Source organism: Copadichromis virginalis, linkage group LG13 (assembly GCF_057382275.1).
Source record: "Copadichromis virginalis isolate Kocher_CV1m ecotype Utaka linkage group LG13, C_Virginalis_male_GT1.1, whole genome shotgun sequence".
NCBI classification, from domain to species: Eukaryota; Metazoa; Chordata; class Actinopteri; order Cichliformes; family Cichlidae; genus Copadichromis; species Copadichromis virginalis.
Genome location: NC_140630.1, coordinates 6022109 through 6045421, shown reverse-complemented (window position 1 = coordinate 6045421; position 23313 = coordinate 6022109). Strand labels below are relative to the sequence as shown.

Below are 23313 nucleotides of genomic sequence, written 5' to 3'. Positions count from 1 at the left end.
GACTTACAGCTGGATTATGTCCTCAGAAACTGTACAATGGCTGCCCACTGCTGCTAATATAATATGGTTAAATGCAGTAAATGAGTTTCCCCGCAGGGATCAACAAATGATACCTTACTCTTACACACCGTAACCTGATGATGATGCTGAATTAAAAGTTAAGAGAATATAATGGTAACTCTTAACAGTTGTCAACATTTTATGCTAAACCATAAATGCAATCCTCAGTGCAACGCTAGAGGAAAAAGCCAAGCAAGCATTCAGGTAATTAGGATTCCTCCTTTGGGTGCAGTCTCGCTCCCATCCATCCAATACCCATTCAGATACTTCATTCTGGACCGCAGCGGTGGACCGAGACATTGAGATTACCATCCTTAGAACTCAATCTGCCTCAGTGCTCTGAGCTAATAGTCTAGCCTTAAAAATTACTTTTTAAAACTAGAGAAATCTGTGAGATAGTGAAGGAAATAAAGCAGTTATAGGGGCATATTCACTTGCTTTTGTGTTAGTTTGAACTCCCTAACATTGCTGATTAAGTTGTCTTACAAATATTACATTATATTTAACTACACTGAGGTAATTTCAACACTCTGGACATGAATATGTAACAATAATCCGTTGTAAACGTTCTCAGCCAGCTGAACAACAAACACACATCTGGCCTGTAGCCTTTATATCCATTCAAACGGTGAACATTAGGATATAATACTTTTGTGTGCTGTGTGTTTGCAGTGTTAGGAGCTCACCCCAGCGGTATTTGTCGATTAGCATGCGAGCCAACTGGATTCTCCCTCATTATCTAACAAGCTAATTACAAGCTAATTATTTCAGGAGAGCGGGGTTAGCACATCAACTTTGCAAAGTTGTGAAATTGATAGAGACAACGCTGCAGTGAGGGCAATCATTATAATTGATGGTGTACTTGTTTGTGTAGTTGAGAAAGGTATCAAGTAGTACCTCAGGAAAACCGGTGCGTCTTTAATTAGAAGACAATCTATACTGCAAAGCAAATAGCTGTGTCTAACATTAACAAATCAAATAGTAAGTCAATTTCCCAGTAGAGCTTTAACCATATTTTTTCAACTGTATTACAAAGAGACAATGCTGAAGTTTAAAAATAACACACTTACTAGCACTAGGCATGCAAATGTTTATTACTTATCGGCAGATTCATTTACATAAAAATCAAAACTGCAATGTTTCAAGGGGAGCCGCATGTAAAATCAAATGCTCATGTTCTTCCTCTGCCCTGTAGACATATTTGTCTTTTTAGACTGTTTTAGTGTGAGTCAAACAGTTTGGGAGATACTGACTACAGAAATGTCTGCTGTTTCTTACTATAATGGAATTAAATGGCAGTTGCCATATGGTGTTTTAATGAAGACTTAAAACACTCAGAGGCGATGTCTCGTTCCAGAAATATTGGCCTGGTTAGGCAGGCCATGTCATTTTATAAAGGAACTATCTTGTTTTTGCTTTCTACATCTGCCAACCTAAACAAGCATGCAGCTAGCTAACAGTGCTGCTCAACACAGTAGGACACCCGTCACCCTGTCACAAGCATGAGCGTCATTAGAAGTAGCTGAAAACTATCTCCTGGAAAGTGAAATGGTTGGCGAGTGTAATTGAGTAGAAAGAAAATAGTTCCCACATAAAAATGTTTGTGATGTTATCACAGGGCAAAGACTTCCCATTAGTGCTCCAGTTATAATTTTGATTTTGTCACACAGTTTTAAAAGCAAAAAACAGACTTTTAGACCCTTAGGATTTGTATTTCTGTAACTGCTGATAAAAGCCGGGGTTTGGGCGAATCGATGGCCTCGCCAGCTTAACCTGGCTGTATGCATCATCAAATGAAAGCTCCTCCCTCAGCATCAGATACCCAATCACGATGGAGGAAGAGCGGGACACGCCAGCATTACAGTGGACCAGCACCACACCGCCCTGTGGAAAGAGAATGTGACTGTAAGACCAAAAACAGACACAGTAAACATTAAGAAAAGTCAGGATTTCACATCTCGACTTCAATCACAACCTGTCCTCATGGTAAATTAAAATTACTAAAGAAAATATATAACACTCTAAACATAAAATTGGTCAGTTTCAAACAACCATTTAGCCATTTACAAGATCAGTTTGAGGCTTTAAGGCATTTAAAAACCATGAAAACTAGTACACAGTTATTCAAAACAATTATCTGTTCCTTAGCAAGTCTTAAAAGTAGAAACAACGTCAGGTGCTGGGTCTGTGACCGAGCATTTTCAGTTTATTTTGTATTTTTGATTTCTTATTTTTCTTAGTCTTATTCTAGTTTAGGTTTCCAGTCTACTCTTGTCTTCTGTGTCAATATGTCATGTGTTTCTTGTCCGCATGTCTCATGTTGTCAAGCCTGTGTTGTCATATCTAAGTCTCTCCATGTTTCCTGTTTTATTTTGAAAGTCTTGTGTTTCTTTGTTCAATGTGTTTAGTTTTACTCTATCCCTGTGACGTTGTTATGTTAATTTGTGTCAGCTGTTTCCTCATGTGTTTCCACTTCCCCTTAACACCTCCTGTGTGTATTTAGTGTGTGTGTTTTCATTCAGTGTTTGTCAGGTTGTCTGTGTTTGCTCCCATCACGTCACATCAAGTTCCATGTACTTCATGATTCTGCTCAGGTTGTGTCCTTGTGTTTTGTTTTGTTTTTTTTCCTCATCACAGTTTCTCGCACGTTCCTGGTCAGAATCATGTTCATATCTGTTGTCATAGTTATTATAGTTGAATTATAGTTACCACAGTTTAATTTCCCCAGTTTAGGTTTTACTTTAGTTTTCGCCCCTGTTCGCTTTTTGCTTTATTTTTGTACTCATGTTTAATCAGCCTGAATAAACGGCTCGTCTTTTATTTGAAACGCAGTTCCGTCTCCTTCCGTGTCTGCAATTGGGTCCCACTATTCACTCAAGACACAGTCAGCTCCTGCTGACAGCGGCAAACAATCTCATATGAACAACAAGACTTAGTATTTTAAACTGTATTCATTTAACAAAAATCAATGCAGATGCCAAAATGCAGGAGTGTGTGAAAAACTAAGACCATCTTTAGCACCATTTGTTTTCTCTAGGACTTTTTGTGGAACAATTTTGTTCTTTGTCCCGTCACAGCATTTCAATTGGGTTGAGGTGTACACTTTGGTTTTAAGCTTCCCTGGGAATTAAAAGGGTGAATAGCCGTCAGCTGCTGGTAATCAGATGCACCTGATGAACTGATGATCAGAAAGTGTGACCACCTCTATAAATGCACGTTTCATCTGCAGCATTCTCGTGTGTGTGTTAACATGATGCAAAGGAGGACAGACATCGGCAATGATGTTAAAGAAGCAACTGTTGCTGCCCATCAATCTGGGAAGGGCTTTAAGGGCATTTCCAAAGAATTTTACGTCCATTATTCCACAATGAACAAGATCATTCTTCTGCAAAGGATCTAATTATTTTTTATTATGTCCTGACATGTGAAACCTTAGAAATGAAAGATATGCTTTCTTAGACATGCTTTCTTTTTCACATGACCGTATGGCTGAGGTTTCTACTCCCCACTTCAGTAAAACAGAGTTAAGTAAAAGCATTACACTGAAGTACAAGGGTGACTCTAAGTTCACAAAGATCACTTTGTCTCTAAAGAAGAAATCTGTCAACTAAAACAAAATTTTAAAAAGAATTTGAATGGTATAAATAAAACTTTGATTCACAAAAGATTTTCATACGACGATTTCTCTTAATGTTAGCGCACAAAGTGAGCTTTTTATGTGGCCACATACCGGTCGTGAGTAAAGGTGAATAAATATGTTTTTATGCTATTTATTAAAGCTTAAAGATAAATTTCGCTGTATTTTGTATTTTGTTATTTTCTGATTTCTTAATATTCCTGAAGGAGCATTAGACGGATGATGTAGAGCGAGTTGAGAGAGAGCAAATCTGCATCTGGGACTGTGTGAGAATGTGTCAAAAATTTGCACTGTGATACATATTAATGTTGATGTAATTATTTTACTGCCTAAAGTGCCTTGCTGGAAATGTTTTTTAAAAGTCTAGCCACATCTTGCGTGCAGGCCCACGGCTCACTTCTGAAGCTCAGTGTATTGACACTTTTTTGTCTCTTTTATTCACAGCGAAATCTCCCGTCGCACAATGAAGTCTCTTTCCAGGCTGAAATTAACGTGTGAGTGCAGTTTTGATTTTTACTGTCCATCAGTACCCAGGAAGGAGAGGATATTTAAATGATCTTGCTGCAAGTGGCATGCTATCAGAGTGCTTTCTTTTTTTTTTTTTAAATATAACAATATCCAGCAGTTCCACTGGGAAAAATACAATTTATTGAAGTGCACACAGAACAATATCTGTATTGTGCTGTATAAGACCTCTCTTTTATAAGTTTCCATCTTTCAGAATGGTTGATCTGCCCTTATAATATCTGTGCTGGTGTCTTCAGTCAGCATTGTTACATATTAGGTCTTGTTTTCCTTCTTTACAAAAGAAAACTACAGAAAACTTCTGCAGACTGAAAATTGCCTGAGCTACATAATCCATCACAGCAAACACAGAGACTTAATTTGGTTTTGTCAGTGTTTCTTGTTTTGCTGTTATTTCATTGCGCTCCAGTTGAGTGTTTTCATATCAGCGCTCACATCACATTATGTTCTGCTTACGGTCAATACACACACACACACACACACACACACACACACACACACACACACACACACACACACACACACACACACACACACACACACAAGCAGAAAGAGATGCAAGTCCGTGCCAAATAATCCCTTCAAAAGTATTTCATACAACATGTAAAATCACTGAGGAGAAAATTGAGTTAAAGCACACAAAATGTTACTTTGCAGACTACATTAGATGACCCCAGCATAAGCTTTTAAAAGGTAATCAGGCCTGCTACCTCACCTTTGTGCTGAGTTGCAGATAACTGCCTCCTGTAGATGTGTGTAAATGCATCACAGTGAGGCAGCAGAATAGCTGTGTGCGCACACTGACATGTTAAATTAGCCAGCAGATATGAAAGAAGGCATTTTCAGGCTGCATGAATCTCCTCAGGGAAGGTAGATGCAGGAGTTTTTAAATAGATCAGATTTTCTTTTTTTTATGTTGGTGTTGTTTTTCATTTTCATTTAATCTGGCAAAACCATAAAAGCTGACAAGTTTGTCGTTTATATGTACCAATCAGCCACAACATTAAAACCACCTGCTTAATACTGTGCATCGTTCCCTCTGCCTGCCAAATCAGCTCTGACCTGTTAAGGCATGAACTCCACAGACGTCTGAAGCTGTCAGGCACTGAGACATTAGCAGCAGATCCTTTAATTCCTCTAGGTTGCAAGGTGGGGTTTGAGGCCTGGGAAATAGCAAAGCCAAGTCGACACCATGGGTGCTTTGTCATGTTCCTGAAATCATTTGTAATTTAGTTTTGCAGAACAGTTGCATTATCAAGCTCAGAGAGGCCACAAGAGTCGCAAAAGGGGTGTACATAGACACCAGTGTCCAGGCAGGCGGTAACACACACGGACTGATCGTCTACTTGATAATACAGAAGCTAAAATAATAAATCTTATTTATTACCTGATCTAATAATAAGAGGAAGCTCGTTCAACAGCGGTGCAACTAAAACAGCAACAATGTGGATCCCCTTCATTTTAAGCCTGGACCGTGGAATCTGTGGCAGCCATTGATTCTCTGATCTGAAGGGTTCGGGCGCAGAAACAGGGGGTTAAGAGTTCTGAGATATTAAGTGGAGCCATACCATGTAGTGGTTTAAAAGCAATCAATAAAATCCTAAATTGGATTCTGTAGGAATGGGAAGCCAGGGTAATTCTGCGAGGACTGGAGTAATGTGTTCGATGGGTTTGTGAAGAGCTTTGCTGCAGTGTTTTGTACTAACTATAGACGACCAACTGCTGCATCATTGAGGCACGTGCGAATGAACTGTGCTATTTTAATGAGCAGGAATTGATTGTGGGTAAGATGTCCTGTAACATGAAATTTAAAGTTCTTGTCAAAAAAATTTAACAGAGCATTTTCAATTCAGCATTTCTAAGCATACTAATTTTTTTTTAATTGTTCTTGGAAAACATCAGTTTTATTTTCACACAATTACAACAACAAAAAATACCAGGGTGAATATTATTACCCCCCTGATAAACTGACCTTTTTATTGAGCCATAGAACAAACCACTGCTGTGCAATGATGTGAACTTTGTAATGCTCAAAGCTTTTAAAATCAAGTTAAAACTTTCATTGTACTCGCAGTATAAAAACTTCAGCAAGGGTTTGAGTTGTCACTTGAGAAAGCACCTTGCCAAAAACAAAAGAAATCAGCTTAGACTTGAGAAAAAGAATTATTGATGCTCACAAAGGAGGAGATGGATATACAAAGTTATCACAGCATTTCCAAGTGCCAAAAACAGGAGTGAGAAGTATCATCACGAAATTCAAAGACAGCCACAAAGTACAGAACAAGCCTGACAGAGGTAGGAAGCAAAATATTTCAAAGACTCTAGAATGAAAACTGGTGAAAGATGTGTCTAAAGACCCCAGAACAACTGCCAAGACTAGTGAATGACTTAGGCAAATCAGGGATTGTAGTCACAGAGAAGACAATCACTAGAACCCTTCACAGGAATAGACTGCAAGGCAGCAGACCAACAAAACTCCACTTCTGCACTTCAAGCCAGACTGAAATATGTTAACGATAACCCGGAGAAAGATTATGCTCACTGGAAGCGCGCCCTTTAGTCCGATGAGACGAAACTAGAGCTCTTATGTTTGGAGAAAGAAGGAAGAGGCTTAAGACCCTAGTAACACTGTCCCCACAGTGAAATATGGTGGTGGAAGTATTATGCTGTGGGGATGCTTCAGTGCATCCGGAACTGGGAATCTCATCAAGATGGAAGAAAACATAAAGAAAGAAGAAGATGTGGAGATTTGTAAAGGAAGCTTCAAGCAGTCTGCAGAAAAATTGGGTCTGGTTCATCAGCCTTCATCTTCCAAGTTGTTTTTTCACAATTTAGGAATAATTTAATCAGAAATCAACATTATCTACCCAAAACATGCACCTGGTGAACTCCAAGGTGAATCCTACTGACAAAGTCCTGACTTGTATCCCACTGAAAATAGTTGAGGTAAACTGAAGACCAATGTCCATGCCAGAAGACCATCAAATCTGAAGAAGCTTGAGATATTGGCCAAAGAAAAATGGGTAGGGAAAGCTGAGGATGTGCAACACTCGTTGAAGCAAAAAAGGATACACAATTGACTATTAACATCATCATTAGAAACCATTTTGTTTGTGTGAGGAAGTAAAATAATGTAAGCTGTCAAAATAAAAGTAGCATGTTTGGGAAAAGCTGGTTTAAATATTGCTTGCTTTTTTTAGTCTCTGGGAAGAAAATTAGCCCAACGTCATTTATTCCATGGCCCAGTTCTGATGCTCTTGTGTTCACTGCAGGCATCGTTGGTGATGGACAACGAGAAGCATGGGTGGGCACTGTGACCACTCTGCGGATACACAGGTATCTGTGATCCTGTTGACATTCACCAGCCCTCCCGCCTTGGCCCACTTATGGTAAAGAAAATAAAGAATTAAGGGGCAAGGGGAGTAGGGGTAATATTCCCAGAATAACTCAGATTTTAGATCTAGATTAAAGTTATAAATTCACATGAAAGAAAATGCACATACGTATTGATAAAAAACAACAGCTTTCTTAAGTTTTCTTAAAAGGGATTTTTGGTTAGATGTCTGATATAAAGTTTGTGGATAATAAAGGCTGCAGACATTTAAAGTTATTAAAAGCGTGACATTAAATGCATTAATGTCACGCCTTTTAGCCTAACATCAGTCTTTCATGTCTTGCGATTGCATTTTATGCTTCAAAAAGATATTGGAGAAATTTGTGGAGTTCATCTTGCTGAACACAAAGTGTAAGTGTCAAAAACTTTACATCCCATAGGGCTTATTTCTGTAATAATCATAAGTTTATGGATAGTCAGTTGAGCCAAAGCAATGCCAGGGTTGGCCTGCAAAGAACATCATCTCTGCAGAACTCTGCCGCCATAACTGCCATCCACGTATAGAAGTGGATGACTTTATTCTAACTGTGTGTACGTACCTGTTCCCGAGTCTGATCTATGAAGGACCTGCACTCCTCGAAGTAGGAAGTGATCTCGGTTTCTGGGAGGTCCAGGATCTGGAGCGTCTTATAGACCATCTTATCTGGGAACAGGTTATCGACTCCATATGCAACATTTAGCACATGAGATACCTGACAGAGGGGACATGGGGAAGAGGGAGTGGGTGCAGAGACATGAAACTCCTTGAGCAAATGACCCCTGAGCATTGACTTGCTTTAAAAGCTCTTTTTGCCTTGACGGAAGAGTAAGAGAGATATTCTGTCAGCCATATTGATGACATGACACAAGCTGAATGTGACTGAGAGAGGGCAGAGGCACAGGGAGAAAGAAGGAAAGGGGAGAGAGATGGAGAGGAAAGGGTGAGGAAAGCAAGAGGGAGCGAGTGTAGGCAGGGAAGAAGACAGATGGCTCCAATTCATTTTGCAGTATCTGTCTACTCTCACTTAAATTTAGCTTACCTCAGAGGGCTAAATTCTCTCCTCCGTTACATCTCAGCGTCGCACTAATGTGCTCTGCTTTTAGACTACTTGTATCATCTAACATCCTCTTCCGCGTTAAGAGACAAGTTAGGCGTTACACTATATTTTTTATTATTGACAACAAATCCCATTAAAGGCCAAAATCAACAGTGAAATGATCCTTCTCGGAAGTATTGTGTGTGTATCAAAGTCTGATAAATCTCATTCCAGTATGCCAGAGAGCTATATTATTGCCTAAAAAGTATTTAAAAACATATCAAACACACACAGTGTGGTTTATTTTCTGTCCTGCTGCTACAGTAAATACTTTCACACTTAATATATATAAATCTGTAGCTGTAAATAGTCCCAACAGATGTACTTATTCCTCCTATTTAAGTAATGTTGGCTAAAAGTGAAAGTGAACCTCGTTTTAGAGAAGTTTTGAGTCTTGCCACACAAGGTAAAAAGAAAAATTTTTACCTTGTTGATTGATTGAGCTTTTAAAATATCCCTGTATGTTCTGATTAGATAACAATAATTTTTTCATTATTACAGATATTCCTTGGTGGATAAAATGCACTTTTGACAAACCACAGTTAATGTAGTTGCTGCCTACAGTGGATTTTCAAAATAAAGAAAATGACATACGGCACAATGATGATAAATAATAGAATTATGTCTGCATGCTAAATGTCTGGCTTTTGACATCCACGTGGGAGTTTTTTGTAGATGGAAAAGTGAATAGGAAGGCAAACGCAGTTAGACTTCAAGCAGTAGAAAATGTTCCTGCAATAAGCCAGACAACCAGAGAGTTGATCACTATCAAAACCATGACTACAGGAAACCAACCAAGCACCAGATGTCTACTGGGTGCTGTTTTCTTTGGCTAAACCTGCCTGGAGCAACTAGGCCTTTAAAAACACATATGACATTTTTAGAGTGTGTCTTTAGTTTTATTGATATTTGATCAACCCAGCATCTAGTACAGACAGACAAACTATTGAAGGATGGCAATAGTTTGACAAAACACGCTTCTGTCATTTATATACATCAACGTGTGACTTGGGGTTCTAACTGGGTAATGGATGGTTTGCAAAGCTGCCTCCTGGCTAAAAGTAGAAATCTGTAGGTTGTTTCATGATTGTCCATAGGAGTTCTAAAAATAAGACTACTCTTCACCTTTCACTTTTTAACCAAATCTGCTATCCAGTATATTCTTGCTGGGTTGGGAAATGGACGTTCTACTCTCTGTAGCATCATATCTATAATATGTCCGTTTTACAGTGAGTAGATCTGACATTCTCCCAGTCTCAATGTGAGATTTACCAACAAAATACTCCACTGCAGTGTTTAAAGGCATTGTTCTACTGGTAAGAGCAGGTTTTTAGAAAGTGCCTTTGGGCAGGCTGTCAAATCTCCTGAGTTTAATAGCTATCTAAGAAAACCTGAATTTAGACAGCCAAGGTTTCATCCTAGAAACAGGAAGTGAAGGTATTCGTAATATCTCCAATTCATCATCCTGAGAGTGCACAGGCAGCAATATGCCCATGCCTGGGAGCAGCCACTGCAGAGAAGGACTAGTCACATTTCACTGATGTGGAGGAGCAGCGCTGAGACTTACTGTAATCATTTACTCCCTCTACTGTGCTAAACTGTCACTGCATGAGTCATGAAGCTCCTCTGGCTATTCGCTGGCTGCTGCTGACCCGCAGGAAAGCTCAGCTACATAGCTGCCTCTAATCTCATGTCACTACACATGCTATCACAACAAAGCAAGGGCATGCCCGCCCTATTGATCCCTCTGCACTGACCTTATATCTCTGCAGGGTGTCAATGTCGTGGGCTGCATCCTGAGAGCCTGAAAAGACAGAAACAACTCGATAAGAAGGCAGACAGATGGGGCATGCATCTGCCTACCAAGTGTGTTTAAATAAAGCTTCCTGTAGCATGATGATAATTCCTCAGCCGTAAAACTGCTTAAACCAATTTAATAATAGAAATATTTTCAGCACACTGTGTTTATTTACACCTCTGAGAAGTAAAATGTACCATTTGGTCATATTTCTTTACTGGGGTGCTGCTTTTTTGAGTAAAACTTGAATTTTCACAACTAAAAGCAATGCCAGACACTGTGACTGAATGATCTAAAGAAGTGACTTTGGGTTGTGGGGAAACAAGGCAAGGTATTTCCTGGCATTTAATAGATTACAGATGATCAAACAGACCAGGAAACAGCAACTATCTCATGAAAAGGACGCCTTTGACCCTATCGATATGAGGATGTTTTAAAGCGGTGCCAAGTTTTGCAGGGAAAGCAAAAGCTGAAGGATATCAGCAACAATATCACTTCGTAAGAAAACATGCAGACACAAAACCCTTTTTGAACAGCCGCAGTACCAAGCGGGGAAGATATCAGTCAGCAAAAACCAAGAGCAAAACGGCTTAAAGCTACAGAAAAAATCTGGGATAGGAATCAGATGATTTGTGTATGTAGTCACACTCGACTAGGCTTAAAAACTGCTGAAATACAGTAGCTATTCAGAGTTATCTGTCACTGCAGAGAAGGAAGTTCATGATTCTTTTTGCGAGAAGAGACAATTTCATGACAATAAACCTTCATCAGCAAAATTTGAAAAGAAATAATGCAGCATAGAGTGTAGGTGGAAAACTGCATTATTATCATTACTATCATTATCATTATTATTATTATATACATATACATAAATTAGCAGATATATATATATATATTCCCTATCACTCTCCCACTCACAAACCCTTTTAATTGTTACTTTATTATAGCTGCTGCTCACTTGTCCCCACCTAAATCACCTTACTGTATCTAAAATAAATGGAACTGATCATGCTCATCAACTGAACACAGAGAGGGACTGAGAACAAGTCAGGGTGGATCACGGGACATTTGAATATTTAGTGAGAAACAGAACACCGGTCAAGAAATCACTGGCTGCGTATATTTAAGCTTATAAGCAGCGCTGTGGAGTCATCCATATGGAGTTACATGCAAAATAACACAGTGAGCAAGGCTGATAATTGAAAAGCATTGAAACCCATTTTGCTAATTGGGAAACCAAATATTTAGATACTTTACATAAGTAAATGGAATACTACAAAAGTTTTGGCAATCACATACAATGTATGTACTGTGACTGTTTTCATTACTTTATTTGTATATCATGGTAATGGATTCATTAATGTGTATATTACTTTAATGTTGCAGTAGGAGAAGATTTTAATTACTATGTATGTATATTAATTACTGTATATTGCCTGAAACTTTCAACTATAATAACAGAGAATTGTATAGCAGCAGATTTATAGTTTAAAATGAGCAAAATAGTAATTATTTAAAGCTTGAAAATAATGGTATGAAGAACAAAAACAGTATTTGCATCCAAAAACTGTTAAGTAGAATGACCTGGAAATACAAGTACTGTAAAGTACTTGAGTAAATGTAGTCAGTTTACACGTCACTAGTGGCCCTATCTTTACCAGTGGTGATAGCACATGCATGTATGTGACATGTGGGCTACTTTGTGTTTGTGGTGGTGTTGCTTCTTTGTTCCTTTGCGTATGCCACAGGAAATACACACATTCATTTAAAGAATATTTTTGTAGTGCCATTTCTGAGTTTTGTAAATTGTCATGCATACATTTTTCATCATGGTCAGAGGAACTGTAGGAGAAGGGGCAGGTAGGATGTTCACAGAGCTGGAGGAAAGGGTAGTGATCAAGGCAGTGGCTTTACCCTTTCCAGGACAAGTCATTCTTTTAACCAGTGAACATTCCACTGACGTGCATAGGAAGGATGTGAGAATAACTGAAAGCAAATTACTCCAGGGTGAACTAAGACCAAAGCAAGAAAGAAATCACAACTAGCTTTCTAAAGCAAACCAAATCAGACAATCAGCATATGAGGGAAGCCTTTATGAGGAACACTTACAAAACCTGCTGAAGTGAAGGCAGTGAAAGAATTCTGTCCCTACTAAACTGGCTCATTCCTCAGGGTCTGGTTTTGAAAGGGAGCAAACCCCCTGGGCCAGCCTCTTCCTATGGAGCTCTGAAGTTGATTCAAAAAGGACCAAAATCAGAGAGAATAAATTAAAATATCTCCACACAAATGACAGCAAGTGGAAAATATGGTGTTAATCACACAGGGGTGATTTTAATAAAGATAATCTTTAATTAAAAAAAGATATTCCGCTGCCCTTGGCATTCTAGAGCTCCAGGCGGTGCCCTGTCCCTGCCTCTCTGCCAGTGGCAGGGACCAACAGACTACTTACCCCGACTGATTTATTATCATTACTTGTAGCCGTGATGGAGGTGGTAAGAATGATTACTTTGGCATTTTTTCCACCACCTTCCCACCTCTTCTGATGCAACCCCCTGGTCAGACATTGTGGGACACAAGCAGGTATAGATATAATGATTCAGTCTTGTTTGTTTTGTATTTGTTTTGTGTCTCTGCAATATCCTTGACCATGCTTATTGTTTTGCAGGCAATAAAGTAAAAAACAAAAAGGCAACAGCACTCCAGTTTCAACTGAGAAAGGAAATCACGCAGGGAGACAGTTAAAATGGAGCAATGATCTCTTTCCATTTGTCAAATAACTCCTCATGAAGACAGCAGTGGAAGTCTTGAGTAGCAGGAGCTGGGTAATTATGTGAGGGAGACATATGGGCAGGAAGCAGAATATGATGGAAGCACTTGCTCCAGACTTTCCAGGGTGGATTCTCAGCTTACTGTCTTCAAAGTAGCAACATTTGCACTCTTTGCATTAGCCAATCCACTTTTACGTAATGCCAAACTCATGGTGCTGAGATGCACATCTAAAGCCAAAGGATTGAGCATGTGTTTGGAAATAAGCCTGCTCCGGCCCATATGTCTCATCAGTATAGAAGGAGACGATTTACACTGACACATCTGTGAAAGGATGCCAGGATTTTTTGAGCACTTTTTAAATAAGAGTCTGACAGGGGACCTTGTTCAGCGAGTCTGCTAAAGAAGAGTAGACAGATGTCCATCATATTTTTAGTGGTGTGTGGCAGATGTTATTAAAAAATCAATAGACTCAATGTGCTGGTGTTATTAAAGCAGAGGTAGACATGTTTTTAACTTATAATAAATTATTATTATTGCACAGTATAATAGCCAACTGAATATTAATGTGGTCAACAATTAGACTGGCTCTCACCGAGAAGAGGAAAGCACTTTTATTTCCTGTAGTTTTCCCCACGTAGCTGACATGGTGGAAAGTGGAAACAAAGTAACGGTGGATACAATCCGCCAAAAGAAAACGAGCTCTGTTGTTAAAAGGGAAGGCATAAGGTGAAGTGGTAGAGTCACAGAAACCAAAAGTAAAATAAAAGTGAGTATCAAATTAATGGAGAGAGCTCCCCAACATGAGAGGGTTCAAAAACAGCGTTTAGTTGTTACTGTTTCTGTTGTAACAATTACTGCACAGGGGATGAAGACACATTAAAGTTAGGCCCCAGTCATATAGCCTTAGAGGTAAGTTGAAAACCGCCAGTTGCGAGGTTAAAATGTGTAATGCACGATTATCTGCCAGCTGGTTTTTGGCCACTACTGCAAAATCAATCGCTAAAGCCTCATTTATGCAGACCTAGAGAGTTGTCTGTGAACCCAAAGCAACACAACATGCCACTGGCTAAAGAAACTCGAGAACAGATGAGAACCAAAGTGATCTATCAGTCTGGAACGGGTGACAAAGCCATCAAGGAGAAAACTGATGGTGAACCTTCCCAGGAGAAGTCGGCCTATGAAGATTACAACAAGAACGCACCCACAACTCATCCAGGAGGTCACAAAAGAGCCCAGACCTGCAATAAATGAAATCATCATTGAAAAAATGTATTTTGTATTTACTCGGGTTATCAGTGTCTAATATTAAAATTTGTTTAATGGCCTGAAACATTCTAGTGTGACAAATATGACAAAAAACAAGGAAGTCAGGAAGGAGAGAAATACTTTCTTTCATCACTGTACATTTCCCCCGCAGCAACTGAGGGTGCCAGAGCGTCACCAACTGGTCTCCAGGCCTGTGTGACTGAGGTTTTACCACTTTCATTTTTTAGAATCAGAATCAGAATCAGAATACTTTATTGATCCCTGGGGGAAATTATTTTTTGTTACAGTGCTCCATTTTAAACCAACATTAAGACAAGACAGACAATACGCTAACTAAGAATAGTACAATATATACATATATATACATACATACATACATAAGTCACTTATAAATAAATATTTGGAAAAGAAACATGTGTAGTTGTAGCAGCAAACAGTGTGTTAAGTGGATGCGTTGTACAGGGAGATGGCCACAGGCAGGAATGATTTCCTGTGTCGTTCAGTGGTGCTTTTCGGTAATCTCAGTCTCTCACTGAACGTGCTCCTGTGACTGACCAACATGTCATGGAGTGGGTGGGAGGTGTTATCCAACATTGTCTTTATCTTGGACAGCATCCGCCTCTCCGACACCACCTTGAGGGAGTCCAGCTCCATCCCCACAACATTGCTGGCCTTACGGATCAGTTTATTAAGTCTGTTGGCATCTGCGACCCTCAGCCTGCTCCCCCAGCATGCAACAGCATAGAGGATCGCACTGGCCACCACAGACTCATAGAAAATCCTCAGCATTTTCTGGCAGATGTTGAAGGACCTCAGTCGCCTCAAAAAATAGAGACGACTCTGGCCCTTCCTGTAAAGTGCTGTGGTGTTTTTAGCCCAGTCCAGTTTATTGTCAATGTGTACTCCAAGGTATTTATAGTCCTCCACAATGTCAACACTGACCCCCTGGATTGAAACAGGGGTCAAGTGTTTCCTGGTCTTCCTGAAGTCCACGATCAGTTCCTTGGTCTTTGCCACGTTGAGCTGCAGATGATTCTGCTCACACCACGTGACAAAGGAGTCGACCACAGCCCGGTACTCTGTCTCATCATCCCTGCTGATGCATCCAACCACCGCAGAGTCATCAGAAAACTTCTGAAGATGGCAGGTCTCTGTGCAGTGGCTGAAGTCTGTGGTGTAGAGGGTGAAGAGGAAGGGGGAGAGGACAGTCCCCTGTGGTGCCCCTGTGTTGCTGATCACCTTGTCAGACACACACTGTGGGAGACGTACATATTGTGGTCTTCCTGTCAGGTAATCAACAATCCAGGACACCAGAGAAGCATCCACCTGCATCGCTGCTAACTTATCACCCAGGAGGGTCGGCCTGATGGTGTTGAAAGCACTGGAAAAGTCAAAAAACATGACCCTCACAGTGCTCGCCGGCTGGTCCAGATGGGTGTAGACACGATTGAGCAGGTAGATGATGGCGTCCTCTGTTCCGAGACGAGGCTGATAAGCGAACTGAAGGGGATCCAGATGTGGTCTTACTATGGGTCGCAGCTGGTCCAGGATGAGCCTTTCCAGGGTCTTCATGATGTGGGAGGTCAGTGCCACGGGCCTGTAATCCTGGGGGCCACTGGGACGAGGCGTCTTTGGTACAGGGACGAGGCACGATGTCTTCCACATCACCGGGACCCTCTGCAGACTCAGACTCAGCATAAACAGTTTATGAAAGACTCCACACAGCTGGGGGGCACAGGCCTTGAGGACAAGGGGACTCACTCCGTCTGGTCCAGCAGACTTGCCTGAGTGAAGTCTCCTCATTTGCATCTCAACCTGGTATTGAGTGAAGGTGATGGGTGGGGGAGGGGTGTCAGGAATCTCACAGGAGGCAACATGTGAAGAGAGAGGCTGGCACAGTGGTGTGGCTCTGGATTCCAGGCTGACTGCAGGTGAGGTTGTGGGGGTGGGAGCAGACACTGTGGTGTCGAATCTATTGAAAAACAGATTCAACTCATTGGCTCTATTCTCACCTCCCTCAGCTCCCCTGCTGTTGGTTGGCCTGAATCCAGTGATGGTCTTCATGCCCCTCCACACCTCTCTCATGCTGTTCTGCTGGAGTTTCCACTCCAGCTTCCTCCTGTAATTGTCCTTAGCCTCTCTGATCTTGTCCTTTAGTAACACCTGGACCTTCCTCACCTCCTCTTTGTTGCCCCCTCTGAAAGCCCTCTTCTTGTTGTTGAGGAGGGCTTTGATGTCCTTAGTCACCCACGGCTTGTTATTTGGGTAACAATGAACAGTCTGAGCTGGAACAATGGAGTCGGTGCAGAAAGTTATGTAGTCTGTGATACACTCAGTAAGCCCATTGATGTCCTCGGCGTGAGGCTCACAGAGTGTTTCCCAGTCGGTCACCTCGAAACAGCCCTGTAGTTCCGCTATTGCCTCCTCTGACCACCTCCTAACAGTCCTGGTGGTCACAGGTTCCCTCCTCACAATTGGCACATAGCGGGGGGTGAGGTGAATCAGGTTATGATCTGACCTACCAAGTGGGGGGAGGGAGGAGGAGCTGTATGCATCCTTGACGTTAGCATACAGTAAGTCTAAAGTTTTCTCTCCCCTTAGTTGGCAGACTTTGCCCCAAAACCTTTAAATTAAGTCGATACTTCTTCTATTGATTTTCACTGCATTTCCATTTAGTTATTTTTGTATATCATTATTACATGTTTCTGCTTATCAGTGAAAATTGTATCTGTGTTATTAATTGGTGAGGGAGAATCCTCCCTTAAAGTGACATGTACCATGAAAAAAACTGCAGATCATCCCAATGAATACCCCGCACACACACAGAGAATAACTTCTCTGCTCTTGCCTGCAGATGTTGTTGTAGATGCATTTGAATCAATAATGGGAAAAAAGAGTCCATTTTTATTCTAAAAATAATGAGATTTGGAAAAAATGTGTCTTAATCGATTGCTATTTTTTTTATTTTTATCTCCATCCTGTCTCTTAAAAACTAGAAGAGGAACAATCTTTGCCTCCATAGATCAGATGCACTACACACGGTCATTTTTAGGTCTCCAGATAAAGGAAGGGAATTTCTCCTACAGTATGTGTGTGAGGGATTTTTCTTGAAGACTTTTTTGGGCGTTTCTTTTCAAAAGATGTTCAAGGCCACGGTCAAAGGAAAATAATGTTAGTTTAAGCCAGTGGCTGTAATACTACTACTACTAATAAAAATGAGAATAATAAATTGCATTTATTGAATTATTTAAAGTAAAATGTTCTGTTTCAAGATTCCAAAGTTGCTCATATGAGATACTTCCTATGTTTTATTACCTTCAGTCAAACACAAATCAGTTCAACATTGCATTTGCTTGAAAGATCAAAAATATTAAGCACCAGCACATAGCTAGACTGGAAACAGGGGGATGCCGTCAGCCTTTCTACACGTTAAAAATAGAAGCTCAACAAATTTTCTACAGCACTAGAGACATTTGGGTTAAATGAAAAACACGCAAACCTGTAGGTTGGAACGCTTTGAAAGACTTTTAGTAGGTAGTTTATTTTAATTTTAGAATGTTGCCAGGCATACTATTATACTATGACTCTTCTTTGGCTGTAGCTTCATATTAAATGCATCTAAAAGGGGGAACGAATGTCATTTCCATGACCTGACACTCTGCAAGAAATATAAAATCGTAAAACGTTTTTTTTGTTTACTTTTTTAACTGATATTGTGGAGATATAGGAGCTGGTTTAAATTGGATGATATCTATGTGTATGTCAAAATATAATAACTGTCAGTGGATTGTAGCCAGAGGACAGCAACACATTATAAATATTAGCAATATCACAACTGAGGGAGTCTGCACAAAGCCTTCAGAGAGGAACTCGCCTCCAGCCTGACAGAGCTGTACTGTACTCTATTTACAGAATATACAATGAAAATCTGTCACAAGAGCACTGAAAAAAACAGAGATACTCTCACAGGCAGTTACAAAAATATCAGAGAACTATTAACACATGCCCTATCATCCTGTACAGTCTGATAACAGGTTGATGTGACCACTGAGGTACTTTGGGGAATGAAAACAGGTTTTAATGTTTGAAGCGCATGGATCACTGTATGGAAGAGAGTCACCTCTGTTGAGCCAGACAGATGTAATATTTTATTGATCCCTGCTGAGAAACTCTCTCGTCGATTGTTTCTCGCAGTGAGGTCAAAGCGCAGCGTTAGTTACAGATGTGAACAGCACCTCAGAGCAGGGTGGGAATTCAATGTCAAGCTCAAGGACGCTTCAGGATGGATGCATGCTGACATGTGGAAAGCTGCATCCTCCAGCTAAACGGGCAAGTCAACATTTATCTTTGGACAAATTGAAAATTAACAACAATGATTTATCCATTATTAGGAATTAATAATGTTAAGTCATTGCCACAGTAACTGGATCTGCACAGAGACATTATAAGAGTCCTGAATTTAAATCTGTGGGAAGGTTCAGCAACAGTAAAGATGGTGGTAGAGGTAAAATGTCCATGTGGAAAAAAAAGCTTTTTAAAATCTTGTTTTGGGGCAAAATCACATCAACTTCTTATTTCTGTCCATGTTATACCATTTACTGTATATTGAATCCTGCTATGAAAAGCCTGTGTGCTGTCCAGTTGTATCACTGTGTGAAAAGCATGGCTAATATTCCAGTAAATGTACCATTAGAGAGTGGGTGACATGCATCCTGCATGCTCTGTCCAGGCAGCTTCTTCATGTAAAGTACACAGAGTACTTCCGGAAGTGCATATGCTTCTGAAGTGGACTATTTTCTCCCAAGTGTTAGACGTGACAAAGGAGAAGCGTGGAAAATATCTGCCGCTTATTCTCCTCAAATTGTTTGTTCACGTGTGAAAACTGAGGGACGCTGCATGCTCATACAATAACTTGTCAGTTACAACAGAGCCATGTGACTCAGAGTTATTCAACCCCGCTGCCCTAAAGAACGCTTTATATATATATAAATGTTTGCACAGCTGAAGGCCCTTACTATGCGCCTGTGATGGTTTTACTTTAACTATGTTGTTTTACACAGGTTAGCCTCACAGCAAGGAGGTCCTGGTTTGAATCCACCATCTGACCAGGGCCATTCTGTCTTGATTTTTTTTAAGGCTTTAGCTTTGATAAGGCCAGTGAAGACTGACAGGAAAGTGGAGGGAAGAGAGAGGGGAAGACATGCGGCAAAGGGCCGCAGGTTGGACTCGAACCCGGGTCATCCGCTCTCAGCCTTGTGGCATATGGTCGCCTGCTCGTTCCAGCGATCTCAACCGGCGCACCACACTAGACTCTTTTAAGACTCAGAAGCCAATAGGTGAAATCGACTGAGAAAACTGAGCAATTATGCTTGACAGGATATTGACTTACAAATCACAAGATAGCCACATACCGTGTTTTATCACAAATTTTACGCTAAACTGGATGACAATTTAGAAAATGACCATCATGCTCTGTTAAATGAGTCTTGAACCTAGCGACTGAGACCACAAACCCACCAGGAAAGGGTTTACTGAGCTTACAGAAAAAGTGAGAAGTAGGGCTGTTTTTCCATAGACTTCTAGACAACTTGAATTATTTTTGCCCCCTGCCAGCCATGAGAAAGAATACAGGTTTACAACACTTCTGCAGCTACTTTACTTGTTAGACCCAGATACTGTGTCAATTTCTGTTGAACCTATGCATATTCCCAGATTCACTGTTTTCTGTTGAGGGTTCCTAAAATAGATTTGCATGCTTTAATATTCAAAATGCAAAACTGCTGACACTCTATGTGTAATCAGCAGACAGCGATGAGAGATTTCTGTGTTATGTTTTGTGAAAATATTGGTGCATATCAGACAATCTATATGCAGATATATACGTGTGATAGGCCAATAGGTCAACTGCTAATAATGCCCAACAGATATATCGATCTGGTTCTAGAATAGTGCAATCATGTGGTGGGATTAGCACTGAAAAAAAAAAGCATTTGTAAGAATGGTGCTACAGAGATTACCCAGCAGGAGGAACGGTCTGATGACACCAACTTGGAGGTCCAGGCTGTTATCTTCTACAAATCCACACCCATTTCCATCCTCCAGCTCTTCAACCAGCTCCACATCTCCCTCTCCTCCATCACTCCTCCTCTCCAGTAGCTTTTTGCCTGTCACTGTGGTAACACGCGTGCACTGTTTCTTCAGTCGGTCTTTCGCGAAGCCGTGGATCTCCTGAGCCAGTGAATGCATCTCAACAAAGTTTACAAGACTGGCCTGAAACATGCAAACGTATATTTAGCTGAAGCATTAAGTTTGTAATTGATTTGTTAAGTATTGGTAATGTATAGTTACACAAACTGGGCTAAAACTGTGTATGCCACAAGAAATGTTAAACTGAAAAGGGAAGGCACTGATGTCTGTAACAAGTGAAGCTGATGTCTGAATGTAAACACATCACACGTTAGTTTCTCTACTTTTGTACTAACCTGGTTTAAATGGACTGGATTCAATCAAATTTCCGCAAAAGATTAGACCGCTGTTGCCTTAAAAGGGCTTTATGCCATCGCTGCAGTAGAATCTCACATTATCACAGCTTTATTTTTTTTAATACAAGATAAAAAAAAAAAATTAAAAAACGAAACAATCTGTGAGAAAGTGTAAGCTCCTGCGACTGACAGCTGAATCGGAAGCTACGTCACAATGTGATACGTTCAAATGCTCAAAATAAAATAGTAAATTTGTTAGATTTTTAAAGGCCCGGTTTGACTGCTAGAAAATTATACTTCTACTTAATATTTTTTTTTATCTCTGTTTATTGCATTTATTTTGATTTTGAACTATTTTTCATCTTTTTTTTTTTTGCCCTGTCATATTCTATTTGGTTTTATTGAGTCATATACTCTTCTACTTATTTTTTAATAGCTGCAATGAGCAGAGGTAGTGATAGTGAAACCTGCTATGACATATGATTAGGAGATGATGGCACAAACAGAAAGGACAGGAGGTTGAGCTGGAGGTGGCAGAGTTGAAGATGCTAAGATTTTCATTGGGTGTGACCAGGATGATCAGGATTTTTTTTTTTTTTTTTAAACGAGTACATCTCAGGGACAGCTCTGGTTGAAGGGTTTGGAGACAAAGTTAGAAAGGCAAGGATGAGATGGTTTTGATATGTACAGAGGAGGAGGAGTGGATATAATGGAAAAAGGATGTTGAAGATAAGATAAGAAGAAAAGGAAGAGCCCAGGGAAGGGAACATACAGACGGTTGATGTGACAGACCCCTATTCTACTTATTTAAACTACTTTGTTATGAGCTGTTAATGTTTAGGTGGTGTACCAAATGAATTTGCCAACTTCTGTTATAAAAACAAATCTTAGCATCATCTGGAAGTATACGCCAAGTCTTTAAAATAAAAAAATTAACGAGGGTCCGTGAACGCAGCATTAGCCAGCCTCGTTGTGAAAACCAGGACAACTCCTCATCCAGGGAACGAAAAAAAAAAAAAAAGAAAAACAGGCAGGGAGACGGTGGGGTGGAGTACAGGAAGCTGGTTGAACATGGGCGAAATTTAATCTAATAACGACATAAATCATAGTTTCCATTTCTTCCCTATTTTTACGGAACAAGACTGCGGAGATTTGTGGAATTTTTACTGGATTGCTTTGGAGATTTAGGCGAACAGCGAGGAGAAGATGTCTCGGGGAGTGATCCAGCCCAGCCAGCAGAAACTGGCAGAAAAACTCACCATCCTCAACGACAGAGGCATCGGGATGCTGACCCGTGTTTACAATATTAAAAAGGTTCGCACACACACGCAAGGCTGTGCCCCCCATTGATCGCATACAAGTCTTTGAACAGATTTTTTTTTTTTTTTTTTACGGACATCCCAAATTAACATCAGGGAGATATATGGGATTAGCTAGCACTGATTGCTACTCTCACGGCATGAGCAGTTAGAAGACTTTTAGGTCTCATTTTAGACATTAGGCATTATTATTATTTTACTAACTGCGTGTTTATGTGCGTCAAACGACACTTACGTTATCCCTTTGGTATCCCTGGAAGCAGGTTGTGGGCACAGCTAGCCACTAGCTGTCACGTTAGCTTGCGGTAAAGCTGGCCATTGGATTTACGACGTGAACTGATTTTCGGTTAGATTAATCAAAATGGGAGTTGATTGTAATGGGTAGCGCGATAAACAAAAAGAACCGAAACAGCCAAACAAGCCCCTTAAATCCCTGGGCCTGCGTTAGTGGTGGAAGCTAGCTGCCGTCGTTGGCCGCTATAATGGCGGCGGCTGCTAGTTAAGCTAACTGCTAATGAAGCTAGGAGTCGGGCGTCGTCTCCCCTCCACCAAGAGCTAAAACGCCAAACTCCAGCTGCAGGCAGCCTGTTAGTTCACCCCAGTCACTGACATATACATAACCGAACTCGATGCTTTTTTCAGACCTAGCTGGCAGGTACCTAGTTTAGCTGGGTACACTAATTGTGGAAAAAAATGAAGCGAAAGTAACGAGTAAAGTCGGTTAATTGGACGTTCGATTGTTATTTTCAACTGATTACCGAACAAATATTTACGATACAACCAGAATCTAATTTTTTATATATATGCTGGCCAATGATAAACGAATGGTTTCATTTGCACCCTAGCTGTATCCAGCAGGCGTTTTGCTTGACTGCATAAATGCTATGCAGTTTGACATCTGTCCAATAAGCTTTTCATGGGTTAATGTTAATCTTTAAAGGCACGTAATGCAAAATTATGTATTTAAAATGAGCTAAAAAACACAAA

The 23313-nt window shown here is 40.4% G+C and overlaps 2 protein-coding genes across 7 annotated transcripts in view; one reads left to right on the top strand and one right to left on the bottom strand.

Annotated features, from left to right (window-relative positions):
• Nucleotides 1–1136: 1136 nt before the first annotated feature.
• Nucleotides 1137–23092, bottom strand: LOC146695130 (dual specificity protein phosphatase 19-like). 3 transcript variants are annotated; one of them, XM_085477038.1, is made up of 5 exons: nt 22562–23083; nt 20543–20795; nt 10450–10496; nt 8156–8308; nt 1137–1944 (listed from the first exon to the last, which is right to left on the bottom strand). In XM_085477038.1, the coding sequence occupies exons 2-5, from the start codon at nt 20769–20771 to the stop codon at nt 1762–1764; spliced, it is 612 nt and encodes a 203-aa protein (XP_085333164.1). In that variant the 5' UTR covers nt 20772–20795; nt 22562–23083; the 3' UTR covers nt 1137–1761. The 3 variants fall into 3 exon arrangements, with proteins under 3 accessions (XP_085333164.1, XP_085333162.1, XP_085333163.1); XM_085477036.1 differs by lacking the exon at nt 1137–1944 and adding an exon at nt 4263–5385 and having other exon boundaries at nt 22562–23092; XM_085477037.1 differs by lacking the exons at nt 1137–1944; nt 22562–23083 and adding exons at nt 4263–5385; nt 21008–21371.
• nckap1 (NCK-associated protein 1) overlaps nt 21958–23313 on the top strand; it is a 37360-nt gene continuing 36004 nt past the window's right edge. For all 4 annotated transcript variants that reach the window (XM_085477034.1, XM_085477033.1, XM_085477032.1 and 1 more), the window contains exon 1: nt 21958–22321. In XM_085477034.1, the coding sequence (XP_085333160.1) occupies nt 22214–22321 (108 nt within the window). In that variant the 5' untranslated portion in view covers nt 21958–22213. The remainder of the gene's footprint in view (nt 22322–23313) is intronic.

What these genes read in the sequence shown, in the direction of transcription:
- LOC146695130 (XM_085477036.1), bottom strand. Translation starts at nt 20,771, where the DNA reads ATGCATTCACTGGCTCAGGAGATCCACGGCTTCGCGAAAGACCGACTG. An exon ending in ACACCCTGCAGAGATATAAG is followed by an intron (nt 8,309 to 10,449) that starts GTCAGTGCAGAG and finishes CCCCTCTGTCAG; the next exon opens with GTATCTCATGTGCTAAATGT. An exon ending in TAGATCAGACTCGGGAACAG is followed by an intron (nt 5,386 to 8,155) that starts GTACGTACACAC and finishes GCTATTTCCCAG; the next exon opens with GCCTCAAACCCCACCTTGCA.